Genomic DNA, 18,348 nt, shown 5'->3' with positions numbered 1-18,348 from the left:
CCGAAGCTGCCCGAATCTCGGCCCCAACTAAGCCCCGCCTCGACCCCAAAACCCGCAGACTGTCAGGAGCCGGGAACAGGGAGGGGAAAAGGGTGAACTGCACCTAACCAAAACAGGGTGGCCCCGGGGGATCTGAGTGGGAAATGAACCTAGCGCATTGCAGCAACGTAAACCGAGCTTACAACACGGATACTGCCTGTACTCTGAACAGTAATGATATCATGAGAGTACTGGAGAACAAGCAGAGAACACAACTCGCAAGACTCCGGGTCAAGGTGTCAGTCACCCAACAGGCAGTGTGACGGAGATAAAAGTGGCGACTGTCACCCTGAGACAAGGGCACAGCAACCAATGATCCCGCACAAGACGGAATGGAACCTGGAAGACACGTCAAATGGTCCACCGAGCCTGATAGGGTTTTCCCAGGGTCCGTAGGCTGACTGCTACAGGAAGCTCGGCAAGATGTTACTAACCGGTTAACAACCAGGCTACCACCAAGGGGAAGATGCAACACTGAAAACCTCTGCGACCAGTACAATCACGGAGGCCTAGCAGAGGCCCACCAAACACTACCAGTGGAACTATAGCCACACTAGGCAGACCCTCACCAAGCATATGAAAATAAAAACAAAAGAAAACCCCACAGAAGTACACCTTTCCAAAGGCAACAGGACCTGGTCACTGCATAGGTAGCAGGTCACGCAACACCTTGATGCTTTAATCAGTACAATACCAGTCCCTATCCAAAGCCAAACAAGGGGGGCCCCCCAAACCCCAGCTGGCCCCAAGGGCGAGGCAAATGCCGAGCAGCAAGAGCCTCTACGGGAATGGTTCCCGAACGCCCCAGGGAAGATAACCCTGTCACGCAAGGGCAGTACTCACAGGGCGCTTAGGGAAAGAAGCCCCTAAGTGCACGCAGCCCCGGTACTGATGAGGAACACCAGGCCACCGGTCAACACAAAAAACACAGCAGTGAACACCACGAAGGCAAACACTGCCTAGGAAACCGAGGCCAGAGAAGTGTCTGTCCCGGTTGACATTAGCTGACGAACTGATGCTAGGCAGCCGCGCAGTGAGGTCCGGGGCTCCTCCCCCTCCCCCTATTGGGGAGGGGGAGGTTTGCGCGGATGAGCGGCGTGGCAGTAAAGTGTGATGTTTGCTAGTTTGCTTGTTTCCTTGGACTTGTAGGGAGTTTCTACCTCTCTGTTCAGTTTTTTGTTTTAGTTTGTAACCCTGTGGGGTTTGTTTTGTCATGCTTACCTTTCTGGGTGCCTAACCCCGGTCAATGGCAGATAAGGAAAAACCCCAACCACAAGGGGGTTTTCCAGGGCCATTGCTCCCTGAAACCTCTCTGAAGGGGCCAGGTTCTGGCGCTGGTCCCTGGTGGGCCTTAACTCCATAGCTAATAGCTAATGTCTTCTTGAGGTTATATCTTTAGATGATTTCGGGGCTTTTTTAGTGTCCTTGCGGCCCGGTCCTCGACCAGGCCTCCACCCCCAGGAAGCAGCCCGTGACAGCTGACTAACACACCAGGTACCTATTTTACTGCTAGGTAACAGGGGCATAGGGTGAAAGAAACTCTGCCCATTGTTTCTCGCCGGCGCCTAGGATCGAACCCGGGACCACAGGATCACAAGTCCCGCGTGCTGTCCGCTCGGCCGACCGGCTCCCCTGTCCTGGTCTAATATAACATACATTAGCCCGATAAGCTCCAGGAAGCCGTAGGGGCTCCCCCACAGAAAAACAAACATCTGCTTAACATATAAACAAATCATCATCATCATCATATGACTGTCACTAAAGATTAGGGTAGAAGGGAATATTGTCACCCCAGAATGTGACATATTGTCACACTAACAAAATTAGAAATATTTTGACGTATATGATGGAGCAACGTCCCGTATGACCTTATCTCAACTTTTCTGCATTGAAGCTAACATTTCTTCATGATAGGCAAGGAGCATAAGAAAAACAGGGTAGTCTTATTTCTATTAATATTTATAATTGGAAAGCAATTTACTAATTAGTTCATATACTTTCTGCCCAACTATTGTACTTGGACTGAATGGTAGAGTGACCGACTCGCTTCTTGCAAGTTGGCGTTCAATCCCAGATCATACAAGGGGGTTGGGTACCATTCCTTACCTCCATCTAATCCTAAATCCTTATCCGCGTATCCTTTCCAAGATCTATTTAATCGAAATGGGTTAATACGTGTACTCTCTCATGACAATTACCTTACCTTCATGTAATTTCTAGGTAGTTACATCCTGGATACTCCTAATTTCAGTTAGTGAGCCATACTATATACTAATTTCAATATATATCTACCTGATAGACTGTGTGTGAGACAGTGACTATGTAGCCAGCCCCACCGGGGTCAAGATACGGTACTGAAACAACCACTTTCCCCGGCGTAGACAGAGCACCAAGATACCAAGCCTGTGAGCGTGGGTCATAGGTTCTGTCCAGCAGAGTTCCAGGATACATTAGTGTGACTCCCGAAGGTGCAGCAGCATATCTGTAATATTAAAAAAGAATTTTACCTAACATAAAATATTATTTATATAGATACAACTGCTGACTCACCATGGTAAAATGACATTTAAGTTAAAAATACCTAATCAAAATAGGGAGAATTATATATACAGTATAGAAAAAATACTAATAATAGCACAGACTCACTAAAGATATAGGAAGACATTAAACCATGCTATTAACAACAATGAATAATCTTATGAACATTTAATAACATTCCTGTGAAGGAATGGCACAATTAGAGATTCATGTTGTAGAGACACCTAGCAAACAATCTATCAAAATCAGTCTCTCCAATCAATATATCAGACTACTAGGGATTTTCTGCACTATGCAATATTTAAACACCATACAACTCTCTCGGCCAAAGAGGACACAGATGTCTCTATTAACAACTGTGCCAAAGAATGAATTTGTGACAAGGAAATTTAATCCAATAAAACCCTTTGGTTGAATGAATCAAGCTTGTTTATCTTTCTCAATGGGATGTCAATGAAACTCAAAGGTTATGTGGATATGTAACCAATACTGCAAGAGCTCATGGGCACAGAAGAAATAGGTTGAAAGCCCTAGATTAGCATATATATATATAATATATATATAATATATATATATATATATATATATATATATATATTATATATATATATATATATATATATATATATATATATATATATATATATATATATATATATATATATATATATATATATATATATATATATATTAGTATATTTTGGTAGCAGTCTTTCCTGTAGACATATTTTATTAAATATGACCGAAAAAGTAAGATTAATAATTCTAACACGAATTTTCTCAATCTTTCGTACATTATGCTTCACTGTTGGAGGTAAATCAAAAATCACTTCTCCAAAATTCATTTTTATTTCTAGTCTGACGCGACACGGGCGCGTTTCGTAAAACTTATTACATTTTCAAAGACTTCACAAATACACAACTGATTAGAACTTACGTTTCCCTGATTTTATATCTACATTTGAGTGAGGTGGGAAGGGTGATGTGGCATTACATTTGAGTAAGGTGGGAAGGATGATGTGGCATTAGAGGATATTAATAGGGTATTAAAAGTATCAACACAAGACAGAACACGAAACAATGGATATTGAATAGAAGTGTTTGTAGAAAGCCTATTGGTCCATATTTCTTGATGCTTCTATATTGGAGCGGAGTCTTGAGGTGGGTAGAATATAGTTGTGCAATAATTGGCTGTTGATTGCTGGTGTTGACTTCTTGATGTGTAGTGCCTCGCAAACGTCGAGCCGCCTGCTATCGCTGTATCTATCGATGATTTCTGTGTTGTTTACTAGGATTTCTCTGGCGATGGTTTGGTTATGGGAAGAGATTATATGTTCCTTAATGGAGCCCTGTTGTTTATGCATCGTTAAACGCCTAGAAAGAGATGTTGTTGTCTTGCCTATATACTGGGTTTTTTGGAGCTTACAGTCCCCAAGTGGGCATTTGAAGGCATAGACGACGTTAGTCTCTTTTAAAGCGTTCTGTTTTGTGTCTGGAGAGTTTCTCATGAGTAGGCTGGCCGTTTTTCTGGTTTTATAGTAAATCGTCAGTTGTATCCTCTGATTTTTGTCTGTAGGGATAACGTTTCTATTAACAATATCTTTCAGGACCCTTTCCTCTGTTTTATGAGCTGTGGAAAAGAAGTTCCTGTAAAATAGTCTAATAGGGGGTATAGGTGTTGTGTTAGTTGTCTCTTCGGAGGTTGCATGGCTTTTCACTTTCCTTCTTATGATGTCTTCGATGAAACCATTGGAGAAGCCGTTATTGACTAGAACCTGCCTTACCCTACAGAGTTCTTCGTCGACTTGCTTCCATTCTGAGCTGTGGCTGAGAGCACGGTCGACGTATGCGTTAACAACACTCCTCTTGTACCTGTCAGGGCAGTCGCTGTTGGCATTTAGGCACATTCCTATGTTTGTTTCCTTTGTGTAGACTGCAGTGTGGAAACCTCCGCCCTTTTCCATGACTGTTACATCTAGAAAAGGCAGCTTCCCATCCTTTTCCGTCTCGTAAGTGAAACGCAGCACGGAACTCTGCTCAAATGGCTTTCTACAAACACTTCTATTCAATATCCATTGTTTCGTGTTCTGTCTTGTGTTGATACTTTTAATACCCTATTAATATCCTCTAATGCCACATCATCCTTCCCACCTTACTCAAATGTAATGCCACATCACCCTTCCCACCTCACTCAAATGTAGATATAAAATCAGGGAAACGTAAGTTCTAATCAGTTGTGTATTTGTGAAGTCTTTGAAAATGTAATAAGTTTTACGAAACGCGCCCGTGTCGCGTCAGACTAGAAATAAAAATGAATTTTGGAGAAGTGATTTTTGATTTACCTCCAACAGTGAAGCATAATGTACGAAAGATTGAGAAAATTCGTGTTAGAATTATTAATCTTACTTTTTCGGTCATATTTAATAAAATAAATAAATATATATATATATATATATATATATATATATATATATATATATATATATATATATATATATATATATATATATATATATATATATATATATATATATATATATATATATATATATATATATATATATATATTATATATATATATATATATATATATATATATATATATATATTATATATATATATATATATATATATATATATATATATATATATATATACACACACACATATTTCCAAGTACAGTATCTTATCTTGAGATGATTTCGAGGCTGTAGAGTCCCCGCGGCCCGGTCCTCGACCAGGCCTCCACCCCCAGGAAGCAGCTCGTGACAGCTGACTAACTCCCAGTACCTATTTACTGCTAGGTAACAGGAGCATCTGGGTGAAAGAAACTCTGCCCATTGTTTCTCGCCAGCGCCCAGGATCGAACCCGGGATCACAGGATCACGTGTCCAGTGTTCTGTCCGCTACTCAAAGTTTTTACTATGCTTATCTAATTCTTCACACTCCTGCAAATAATATCTCATTCACCCATACACATGCATATCATATTCTTTCCAAGTCTTCTCCATCTAATGTATAAGAGGCAAAGCAGTACCTGATGATTTATCTTTTATACACTGATTAAATTCAGTGCGTAAACTGAAGGAATGTGAAGCATTTTTAACTTGCGTGAGAGGTCTAAATGCTCTGTCGGTTTTATTTTATGTGGGTTTAAGTGTAATGAAATAAACAATTGCCAACTCAAGCAAATATAGCAACATATCATCTAGCAACATACCTTCTAACAATATATTTACTCAGTTCACTATTATGAAACTGTTTTTTCCACAATTCAGTTATCTGATAGAGAGCAGTTGCATCAGTGCGCACACCCAATCTCAAGCCCGGATTAGCAATCAGCTGCGTATTGTCACTTAGATATGCTGTGATACTCTGGACAGCACCTAAGGTCTCCGGTCCATTTGCTATCTGGCTCAAGGGTGACACGTATGAACCAACTGAAAGGAAGACTGTACTGCCATCTGTAAAGGAAGGTTAAGTGGATGTAGGTGGGAGTAGAAAAAGACCAGCATTGAATGTAATGAAATGCCATTTTCTCTGTGAGCCCCAGAGGTTCCCTGGAGCTATTGGACTGCTATGTGATATATTATTCCGGGGCATCAGTCAATTGGATTTCAGCCTACAGGGGACCACAAGCTGCAACCTGGTCTCCTCAAAGAGGCAAAGGAAGCAATGGCCTATGGAAACCTCCTTGTACTTGGGAGCATTCCATGTCTGCCATCGACCAGGGTTAGCACCCCAGAAAGGTAAGCAAAACAAAACAGACCCCACATGGTAAGAGAATTGCATCCAAAGGCCGAAAAGAGAGGCAGAACTCCCCCAACCTAAAGAACAAGCAAACATCACACCCAGCCGCCGCGCCACCTGTCCGCACACCCTTTCCCACCCCCGGGAGGAGGAGCCCCAGACCCCTTATGATTGCTACTCAAAACCTCCAGTTCGGAGACTGAGCATCAAAACAATGAGAAAACCGTCTACCGGAGGGAGGGCGGGAGGGTCAAGGGAGCATCCGGGGCTCACCCAGAAAATGGTGTTTCATTACATTCAATGCTGGTTTTCTGTGGGGAGCCCCTTCAGCTTCCTGAAGCTACCTAAGTAAAGATAAGTAAAAGAGGGACTTACCCGAGAGGCGGCTGCCACTTGCGCCTCAACTTGAAGTCGAGACAACTGGCTGCAACCTGCAACCCAAAACCACACATAAACGACCAGGGATAGGAATGTTCATCAAATAATGAGCAGCCAGGACCCTGTTCGACCTCCAAAATTCCTGCGCCGAATGTCAGCCCAAGACATGTTGCCGAAGATGGCAGCCAAAGCAGTAAACTTACAAACGTCATGGGCACAAGGATAAACCACAGGCTGGCTAGACTTAATAACCCTGCGAACAACTTGGGAGACCCAAACCCTGAAACAGGAAATGAGGGAAATTGGATCAACTCAAAGTGCATCCCCGGCCACAGAAGCCGAGGTGCGCAAATAACGGCAGCGCTGCAACCAAACACAACACATGATGTCTACCACCCCCAACCTGACTAACCAAGCATCAATGACTCAAAGCCCCTCTGGAAAGCCACCATCTCGCCCTTCACCAGAAAAGGAGATGGCTGCAACCGAACAAACCAACCACCAAGTCCAAAGGAGCAGAAACCCTTATGCCGGAGGAGAGCATGAAGCTCACCAACCTGACCCCCAGAATCCAATGCCAACCGAAAAAGAGCTTTGAAAAACAATCTTGAACCGGTAGAAACAATCTGCCCAATCTTGGGCAGGCCAGAGGTGAAATAAAGCACAAAAAAGCTTACGGAACGAAGCGAAAGTAATATCCACCCCGATGCGGCTCCACCAGCGTCGCATGATACGAGGCCACAGTATTCATCATCAAATGACAGTCCTGAAAAAGTCAAGAAAAGACAAGACAACATGATCAAATATAGAAGACAGCCTACAAAGATACAAAAAAATGGCAAAAAGAACGACAGGAAACTTCGTACTGTCACCAAGACGAAGCTCGCAGGTGGGATACCATCACCACCATTAACGAAGTCACCTGATCACCATGCAAGTGGTGATATACCTGGGTCAAAAAGACCAGATGTGATGAGCGGAGGAGTAGACCAAACCAGCTATGTACCTCGCTGATCAGATCTGCTGAAAGAGGCAGTGCCAAAAAACCAGCATTGAATGTAATGAAACGCCATTTTCTGGGCAAGTCCTGGAGGCTCCCCGGAGCTTACTAAGCTGATATGCTAATGTCAGACTTTGGCATCAGTCATGTGTATGGAGTTCTATGAGCCTATCGGGGACCACAAGCCAGAATCTGGCCCCCCCTCAGAAGAGGTAAGGGTAGCAATGGCCTGTAGAAACCCCCATGTGGTTGGAAGCATTCTATGTCTGCCATCGACCAGATCAGGCACCCAGAAAGGTAAGCGTCCCAAAACAAACCCCTATTCTGGTGAAAACTGCTACCACAAGCTGAAGAAGTGGACAGAATTCCCCTAAAATAAACGAGCAAACAATCATGATGTCACACGTCACCGCGCCGCTGTCCGCGCAGCTCTCCTCTCCCTGGGAGGGGAAAGGGGGAGCCCCAGACCCATCGTGCCAGCTATTCATCCCCAGTTCTGAGGTTGAATGTCAAAAAATGTGAAAAACTGCCGACAGGAGGGAGGGAGGGAAGCCAGGGAGCCTCCGGGACTCACCCAGAAAATGGCGTTTCATTACATTCAATGCTGGTTTTCTGGGGGGAGCCCCTTTGCCTCCCCGGAGCTAACTCCCCTCAGAGGAAAGTAGAGGGACTTACCCGGGAGGCGGTCGCCGCTCACCCCTCAACTCTAAGTCGAGACAAACAGCTGCAACTGCCGATCCAAAGCGACACAGGCCCGACTAGGCCCAGGAACGTGCATGAGATAACGAGCAGCCAGGACCCTGCTCGACCGTCAAAAACCCCACGCCCGAATGACAGCCCAGGACATGTTGCCAAAAACAGTGGGAAGAGCAGCAAATGTGCGAACATGGACACGGGGAGAGACCGCAGGCCAGCTAGCCATAATAATCCTGCGGACGACCTGGGAGATCCGCACCCGCACACAGGTTCGGAGGGAAACTGGATCAACCCAAAGCGTGACCCAGGACACAGAAGCCGGGGGCGCAATATACGGTGGAGGGCCACCACCGGACACCAGCCATGATGCACCCCCGTCCAAAACAACCAAGCATCAACTACCCAAGGACCCCTCCAGAAAGCAGCCTTCTCATTCCCCGCCAAAAAGAAGGAGACTGCTGCAACGAACAACCCCATCGCCATGACCGAAGGAGCAGAAAACTCCTGCGCTGAAGGAGAGCAAGAAGCTCACCAACCCAACCTCCAGAGGCCAAGGCCAACAGAAAAAGAGCCTAGGAGAAACAAACCAGAACCGAAGGGGCCACAACAAACTGAGGAGGAGAAGATAAGAGCACTCTGTCCAATGACCAGGACCGCTCAGGCGGCGCATGAGCAGGCCGGAGGTGAAACAACGCCCGAGGAAGCATTTTAACAGAGCAGAAGTAACCTGAATATCGAAAGCAAGCTGAAGCGGCTCCGCCAGCACCACACGATACGAGGCGACAGTATGTGGCAAAATGACGGCCCTGAACCCCCAAAAAGGGAAGGACAAGACCACGCCAACTAAACACAGAACTGAAGAAAGGACAGAAGGAAAAAGGAAGGACCGCCAAAAAACCCCACACTGCCGCCAAGAAGAAGAACGCAGGTGGGACACCATCAACGAAGCCACCTGACCAACAGAAAGTGAGAGACCTGAGGCAGAGCCGAACCAGCCCCACCATGGACCAAACGAGCCGAGAAGAGGCGGAGCCGTGGGAAGATCTCGGGTGCGACCACCGAGCAGGAAGAGCGGGAAAACCGAGCATGCAAAGAAGGAGGTGGAACGCTTGCCAGACAAAAACGTCCCAACACCAGCGAGCTCACCAGGAGGTCTGAGACCACGGCCCCGACTTTGCCTCTAGGAAAGGGAACCCGTGAGACGCAGAAAAGCCAACAGGCAGGAAAAGCCAGGAACCAGAAAACCAAACCTGGCAATTAGAGCCAAAAGGCACAGCAGCAACAACTGCCGATGCAACCATGGACATCCTCAAGAGAAAGCTAGAAAGTTGTTTCCAAGGAGTGCCGTACCAACCAGGCTGTGGTGGGTACGCGGGCCCACGGGCTGCTCCAAGCAACAGCCTGGTGGACCAACTCCCACAAGCCAAGCCCAACCACGAGCCAGGCTTGGGGAGAAGAACTCCCAAAACCCCATCAAGCAGGCATCAAGCAGACGATGGGAAGGAAGCAGCACGACACTGGGAGACACAAGAACCAGAGGGGACAACACCACCACAAGCAAGACCCCTCAGAGGAAGGAGAGGGTAGATAAAGATGTCCCAGGGGACACAGGAGGAACGGATGCCCAAGGAGCAGGAGAGACCACAAAGGACTAGTGTCCAGAGGAGGAGACAAATGGAAAGCAGGAAGAAGGGATGAGCTGGAGGCCAACCCCCCACACAGCATCAAGTGGAGAGACGAAAGAGCCCAGCAGGCTCAGGAAGCCGTACAGAAGTCGAACGACAGGCGAGAGAGAGACCAAAAACCCCGAGCTCAACTCCCGTAAACACAACGAGGCGAGCACAACAAGGTAAGCACAGAAGCCACGCATATGGCAGGTGAGCGACAGACGAGCAGGACGAAAGAGCGAAAAGCTCAACCCCTCAAGCACAACGAGGTGAGGACAACCAGGGAAGTACAGAGAAGCCAACGAGCCTGGAAGGGCTAAGCCAGGTACTTCAAGGCAGGCAAGGAATGAGTGACCCAGAGAAGACAATCATAACAAGTAACACAGACAAACACAGAAGGTCCCAGGAAGAAAACGCGCAACCCAGAACACCCAAGTAGCTACGGGGCACAAACTGGAGAAGCGAGAAGAACGAGAGGCGAAGCCCCTGAGAGAAAAGGATGCAAAACATGAGCACTCTTGCACACCGCCCAGACAGAAACAAACTCCCACGGCGCACGCCCACAACCCGCTCGGCAGGAAGGCGCCCAAAAGGACTACTGTAAAAGTAGCCCAAACAGCCCGTGACCCGTGGGATGGGCGCAGGAGCAGAAACAGCCCAGCGCACAGGGAACAGGAGCGAAAATAGGAAGCAGCGACATACATATCTGGTGAATGTAAGGAAGACATGGAATGAACCAGCAACCCAATTGGGCTACAAGTAGCCCAAACTGGCACCCCGGACAAGGAGTATGTAAAGAAAATGAACAGTGCCGAGACCAAGGACGAAGAAAAACACAGGAACAAAAGAGCGAGACAGGACCGAAAACAAAAAATAAACCCGGAAGGGGACCAACAAGCCCAGAAAAGACCGGAGGGAAGCCACACCGAAAGATGCCAGACGTTCCAATAATATGGGAAGTAGCTAAAACCTTCCCTGAACCTACGAGAACACCCACAAGCAAGCAGAAACCACGAAGGCTCATAAAAGCGCAGTCGCACCCGAGACCAAAAGTCATGCAGAACCCCCAAGAAAAAAGAAAAGAAAAGGGGAACATGACAGGGAAGTCCCGTCCCAAGAAAAGGGGTGAAAAAACTGCAAAGAGCACCCACGAACAGGACAGAACCAATGGACTCAAGGAATAAGGAACCGAGCCTGGGGAGGGGCCGACGCCCAACAACTCGTTCAAAGAGGGGGGGGAAGGAAAAAACCCCACTCCCCGTAACCGCAAGCCCCGCTCGAAGGGTAGAACAACCCCGGCATGGACCAATGCCCCGGCCTCAAGAAAAACTGGGGCAGCCACGAAAAATACCAAGGAAGGGAGCCCACTGGCAGACTCATACAACATGGCTGGAGGAACAGGCTCGAATGCCCCCGTCATTACTCCAGAAGGAGAATTCCCTGAGACCACCCGAGTCTCAAAACCATCGAAGCCCCGCCCTGACCCCGAACACACAGAAGGAAAGGACCTGGATGCAGGTAGGAAATGGGGAGGGGGATGAAGACAAGGAGGCGTGGAAAGAAACCGAAGCAACCAACACCCCCAAGTCACATCACCAAAACAGGGCAGCCTCTGGGCTTCCGGGGAGCAAATAACCTAGAGCGTTGCCAAACCGAAACACAATGCGCAACGCTCATGCTGCCTGCACCCACATAGTCAGCATAAGACTGGGTATGCAAGCCACAAACAAGCAACGAAACTCGCAGGGCTTTGGGCTGAAGATGCCACCTACCCCACAGGCAGCAGACGGAGGCAAAACAGTGAGAGTCACCCTGAGACAAGGGGACAGAGCAACCCTCGAACTCGCACAAAGTGAGGGGGGGACCCCCGGGATCACATCCATCACACCCACGCGTCCCTGTGGGGATTCCCAGGGTCCTGAGCGTTTACTTGAAGAGGACTCGAGCTCAGGTAAACCCAGACAGGGTACTGCTAACCGGCACCCAAAACTACAAAACAACCTTCTAAGAACTGAACCCCCAGGACGTGTACACTCACGGGGACCTAGCAGGGGAGAACCACCGGAAGAAGGAGGAGTACTCAGTACACAGGGGACAAGAACAAAGGCAGACCCCCCCCCCCCCACCAGGCAGAAAAGAAAAAGAAAAAGAAAACCCCGCAAGAGGACAGCGTACCCAGGCGGAACAGAGCCGGCCGCTTTGATAGGTGAAAACTAGCTGCGCAGTACCCAGCGCCCCGCCAATGCAAACTGCCCCCTACCCCAAGGCGAACAAGGGAGACAGAATACCCGAGCACACAAAGGGCGGCCGAAAACCAAGCAGTAAACAGCAAGCAGGGGCAGAACCCAAGGAACTTGTGGAAGGGAACCCCAAGCCCCAAGGGCAGTACTTACAGGGCACCTAGGGAAGGAAACCCTAGGCGCATGCAGCCGGAGTAGCGAAGAAACACTCCCGGCTCACGCACCACCTAGAAGACAGACACTACACTCTAGGTACAGTGCTGAAACAACCACCAGAGCCTGAGCACATGACCTCAGCCTTTAGCATCAGCCTTAGAACTTGGGGTGGATAGCTGGCACGATGGGTCTGGGGCTCCCCCTTCCCCCTCTCGGGGAGGGGGGAGCTGCGCGGACAGCAGCGCGGCGACGTGTAACGTCGTGATTGTTTGCTCGTTTATTTTAGGGGATTTCTATCAACTTGATGGGCGTGTGGTAGCAATTTTCACCAGAATAGAGGTTTGTTTTGGGATGCTTACCTTTCTGGGTGCCTAAACCAGTCGATGGCAGACATAGAATGATTCCAACCACACGGGGGTTTCTATAGGCCATTGCTCCCCCTTGCCTCTTCTGAGGGGGCCAGGTTCTGGCTCGTGGTCCCTGGTAGGCCCATAGAACTCCATACACATGACTGATGCCAAAGTCTGACATTAGCATATCAGCCTAATAAGCTCCGGGGAGCCGAAGGGGCTCCCCCCAGAAAACATCTCGGGTTTGGACACTGAGCAAGCAGTACCTGAAACCAAGGCTGGTACAGCCACCAAGAGGCCAACAGGACTACTATTCCCTGGTAAGTCTCCAACTGAGCCAGAACCCTGAACCAAGACCAGGGGAAAGAGGTACAGGTAACCCCACCTCGACCAGTCCTGGCAAAAGGCATCCAACGCGATGCCATCGAAGTCGGGGAAGGGCGCCACATATATATCAGGAAATGCAGAGTCCAAGCCGACGCAAAGAAGTCCACCTCTGGCAGAGCCAACTGAAAGAGTTGGCGTCAACCATCCATTCCATGAGTAGGGGAACGAACTGAGACAGGCCATCCGGCAGGACGTTGGAAACACCTTGGATATGAACCGCACTGAAAGTCAAACCTTGAGAATCCAGCAGATGAGTTACTCGAAGTGACCAGCCCCAAAGAGCCAGGAACACCCGCCAGGAACCGAAAAAACCTGCGGTTCAGACAATGAACCACCGGCGAGCAGTCCGAATGGAGCCGGATCGTGGAACCCCAAATGACCCAAACCTTCTGAAGTGACATCTAAACTGCCACGAACTCCTACACCACTCTGTAAGCATGATGGAAGGATGGAGCCCACTACCCCTGGCCGGCCTGGTGAGCATTGGAAACAAAGCCCCAGCCGAGAGACAGGGCATCCGTGAACACATTGAGCTTGAGCTCAGGTAGGCGCCAAGGCACTGAACCCCGAAAACCCCAAAGAGAAAACCAGCGACACAGCAACCGACACAAGGTCCCTGGAGGCCAAACCCAACGATTGCGAGAGAGGCGGAAGAGAGGGCCCTGAAGGAACCAGAACAGATGCCAAAGCCAGACCCGACCCGGTGGGTAAACCAGCACGGAGAAGTTCAGACTCCCACACCACTGTGCGAGCAACCACCGAGTGACCCAGGAACCTCCATGAAACAAATGAAAGTGGGACTGCAGCCGCAGCAATGACTCCAGAAGGAGAGACAAGGAAGCAGTCCAAGTGTTCCACACGAGACCCAGCCAGGTCCGAACCTGGAACAGAACCAGATGGGACTTCCTCCAGTTTACCAGAAACCCGAACCTGGCAGGAGGGGGAAAGAACCACACCCCTGACGAGCAGACATGCAGACCGGCTGGGAGCCCACACCAACCAATCATCGAGGTAGGCCAGAACCCAAACCCTAGCTACACACAGATGGGTCACCACAACCCAGGTAAGACACGTGAAAACACGAGGTGCCAGATTCAAACCAAAAGGAAAACAACGAAAGCAGTAAGCGTGGTGCCGCCCCACCACAAAAATTAACCAGTCCCTGAACCCCGGATGAATCAGACTTGCTAATACGCATCCCATGTACTGGGGACAGGGAGGAATTTTGGACTTTAGAATTCCCTACAGGAGGTATATTCATATATAGTGAACAAATTGATACCATATTGAGCGACGTAGGACGAGAATTAAGGTGAGAATCCCACAATGGGTAGACATTTTGGTGGTGTTGCACGCTCACAGGGTTTTCCTCGGCCGATTTGTGAGTTTAGTGCAGATGGCACGCCGGGCTATTGGACTTCCTATGTATATATCCCTACAGGGAATTCTATTGCAAACAAAAAGATACCAAAATTAACACCGTAAGACGAAAATTGAGGTGAGAAAACTTGAAAGAGTATACATATTTGAGTCTGGTCGGGTGCTCACGGCCAACGCATGGCGCACCTTGAGATAGTCTAGGAAGTGCACGGTGGGGACAGGAAAGTGTTAAGGTGCTCAAACTTGCCCCCAAAGTAAACATGCAGAATGGTAACTGCCATCCGACACTCAAGTGTGCAAGTCCAACAAAACCCATGCCATGCCCCCAGTGAAACAAAAGGGCAGTCTGCCAGCCAGGATGACTCCGGAACCTCCAAACGCACCCAATACGGGAGAGAAGAACTGAACTCAAATGACGACGCATCAGTGACAGAGGCAAAATCCCGGTCTCGCAGGAAGTAAGCCACAAGAGCCTCCCAAATATCCGTTGGCAAGATTCAAGAGGTAGAAAACCTCTGGAAAGAAGGAGTCAAGGAACCCAAGGGAACCTGGGGAGAAGCCTACCCCAAGAAATACTCATACAGGGAAGAGGATTAATAAAAACTCCTCTTGCAACAACAAGCCCCATAAAGAGGGCACCAAATCCCAAGTGGAATCAAAGGGGGGCTAAGGCCCCCCAGGTCAACTTCTCCCCAGCCCTGTGAGTCCCCAAACCAGGCCCACGATCTTGCCAGTAACACATCAGCCAAGAACTGAAGGGTGGATCACCAGCGCAAGGGTCTGGGGCATCCCCAGGATCCCTGGGGCATCGAGAGGAAACTAGATTGTTTCCTTCAAGGAGTGCCGGACCAACCGGGCTGTGGTGGGTATGTGGGTATCTTTCCTCAAGCTTTGACGGCTTTGGTTACATTTATTAAACAGATTACAAGTATGAAAACTTCCCAATCAACTGTTGTTATTGTTATAAACAGTCCCCTGGTGCTTCGGAGCTCATTAACTGTTTAATAATTGTAAACAAAGCTGCCAAAGACTAAGAAAAGATATACAGGTTCTTAAGTGCTTGTGTAACTGTTTCGTGAATCTGGTTCCTGGATAGCTCCTGGGAGTCAACGGGGCCACCCCCAGAAAATATGTCACTACTAAAATAACAGCAACATCTATATGGAAATATATGATTATGAGTTTTGTTTCTACTCAAGTGTTAAAGCAATGCTTTAATAAAAGAGCATACAAAATAATGAGAAGCATATTCAATGAAAGGGAACAGAAAGTTAGTGAGATACATATTATAATGAGTTCAAACATTAAAAAATAATTGATGATCAAGGTTTTGAATAAATTACTACTGCATCCAAAAAAAGAGAATACAAAATATGAAGTAAAAATAATGCATACAATTTCTCAAGTTGATTTGAATGTCATAACCTTAGTTAAGTCTCATGCAGTATATCACAATGACTGCATTATGCATACAATAGTTGAATAACTTTCTTTGCTGCAAATCAACATTCAAGCATTTGGGAAGAGTATGAAATAACTGCCCCTCTTCTGAGTACCAGTGGGATAAGGTCACCAGTTGTTGGCCAGTGGCAGTTGATAGCCACTCCTGGCCAGATATAACTGTCACCTAATGAGTGGCAGAAAACTTAAGCCAACGAAAGCATCAGAAAGTCTTCAAATGTATTATCAGTTTTATATGCACAAATATGCAAGATGCATAAACAAAAACAACAGGTTAAAACTTTTTAACATGTCAGGACATACAAATATTTCAGTCCCACATTTTCACAAAGCTGATTATGAGGGGTTAATGCTGGACCAGACATGAGTAGATTGGGCAACCTTACACACAAAAGAGTGGCAGTGTCCAATCATTATTCTTCAACCTTAGTGACTTATATTACTGCATATAGAATATTCCTGTACTGAACTTTTAAAAAAGATATCCTTAAAAGCATTTTAATACTGAACTATGCTAATCTAGTGTAAGCAGGGGGGCAACCTAACACTGGATTATTGCTCTGAGAACCGCAGGGCAAGACACGACACTGGTAAATAATGCAACTAAAATTGAAAATAGTTTGAAGACATGATATTACATAGAAAGGTGGGAATATTATACACACTATAACAAGCACATTCATACTTATAAAAATCTCTTGAAAAGGAGGGCAATATAACTTCTTGGATGACCAACAAAGGAGATGGCGAATCTCTTGAACCAAGTAAAAACTTCAGTCACCAAAATATTTTGGCTAATATCTCAAAAAACTAGCGTTGAATGTAATGAAACGCCATTTTCTGGGTGAGACCCGGAGGATCCCCGGAGCTATCCAGGCTGATATGCTAATGTCAGACTTTGGCATCAGTCATGTGTATGGAGTTCTGGGGGCCTACTGGGCACCACAAGCCAGGACCTGGCTCCCCTCATAAAGGCATGAGGAGCAATGGCCTATAGAAACCCCCCCGTGTGGTTGGAAGCATTCGATGTCTGCCATCAACCAGGTCAGGTAGCTTACCCAGAAAGGTAAGCTCCCCAAAACAAACCCCCAAAACAATTAAACTGGTGAAAATTTATACAAAAAGCCAAACTAGTGGACAGAACTTCCCAAACAGAAACGAGCATAACGTCACACGTTATGCTCGCACCACTGTCTGTGCAGCTCCCCCCAACCCCAGGAGAGAAAAAGGGGGAGCCCCAGACACCCACGCCAGCCATCCACACCCCAGTTCTGAGGCTGGATATCAAAACACGCGAAAAACCTCCGACCGGAAAAGAGGGTTGCGGGGTGCCTCCGGGTCTCACCCAGAAATTGCTGTTTCATTACATTCAACGTCGGTTTTCTGGGGGAAGCCCCGTTGGCTCCCTGAAGCTACTTATCTAAAGATGAAAACCAGAGGGACTTACCCGGGAGGGGGTTGCTGCTCACTCCTCAACTCGAAGTTGAGACAATTGGCTCCAACTGCCGACCAAAAGTGACACAGGCCCGACTAGGCCTAGGAACGTTCACCAAGTAACACACAGCCAGGACCCTGTTCGATCTCCAAAAACTCTGCGCCTGAATGTCAACCCAGGACATATTATCAAAAACAGCAGCAGGAGCAGCAAACTTATGAACGTCATAGGCACGGGGATACACTGCAGGCTGGCTAGACTGAATAACCCTGCGGACGACCTGGGAGACACGAACCCTGAAACAGGGAAGAAGTGGAACCAAATCAACCCAGAGCGCATCCCCGGCCACAGAGCCCGTGGCGCACAAATAATAGTTTAGAGCTGCAACCGGACACCACACATGATGCACCCCCGGCCTGACGAACGAAACATCAAAACCCAAGGACCTCCTCTGAAAGCAGCAGTTTCATTCTTCACCGGAAAAGAAGGAGACAACTGCAAACGAACAAACCTACCGCCAGGACCAAATGAGCAGAAACCACTGTGTCGGAGGAGAGCATGATGCTTCCCGACCCAACCCCCAGAAGCCAATGCCAACAAGAAAAGAGCCAGAGAGAAACAGTCCTGAACCAAAGGGGCCACTGCAAACTGAGGAGAAGAGAGATAAGAGAGCACCTTGTCAAGTGATCAGGAAGGCTCAAGCAGCGCATGAGCAGGCCAGAGGTGAAACAATGCACAAGATAGCTTGAGAAACGGCGCAGAAGTAACATCAATATCGAAAGCTAGCTGCAGCAGTCCCACCAGCGTCGCACGACAGGAGGAGACAGTATTCGGCATAAGACGACGGTCCTGGAACACCCAAGAAAGAAAG

General features: G+C 47.7%; 1 protein-coding gene across 3 annotated transcripts in view; it reads right to left on the bottom strand.

Annotated features, from left to right (window-relative positions):
* The window catches only part of LOC123763916 (VWFA and cache domain-containing protein 1), a 135,750-nt gene that overhangs the window by 32,509 nt on the left and 84,893 nt on the right, over window positions 1-18,348 (bottom strand). For all 3 annotated transcript variants that reach the window (XM_069330179.1, XM_069330180.1, XM_069330181.1), the window contains exons 15-16: window positions 5,798-6,041; window positions 2,332-2,521 (exon numbers count right to left, since the gene is read on the bottom strand). In XM_069330179.1, coding sequence (XP_069186280.1) covers window positions 2,332-2,521; window positions 5,798-6,041 — 434 coding nt within the window. The remainder of the gene's footprint in view (window positions 1-2,331; window positions 2,522-5,797; window positions 6,042-18,348) is intronic.

The sequence above is a fragment of the Procambarus clarkii genome, chromosome 23 (genome assembly GCF_040958095.1).
Source record: "Procambarus clarkii isolate CNS0578487 chromosome 23, FALCON_Pclarkii_2.0, whole genome shotgun sequence".
Classification (NCBI taxonomy): domain Eukaryota; kingdom Metazoa; phylum Arthropoda; class Malacostraca; order Decapoda; family Cambaridae; genus Procambarus; species Procambarus clarkii.
The sequence above is the reverse complement of the archived record's forward strand: the minus strand, read 5'-3'. Positions and strand labels throughout refer to the sequence as shown.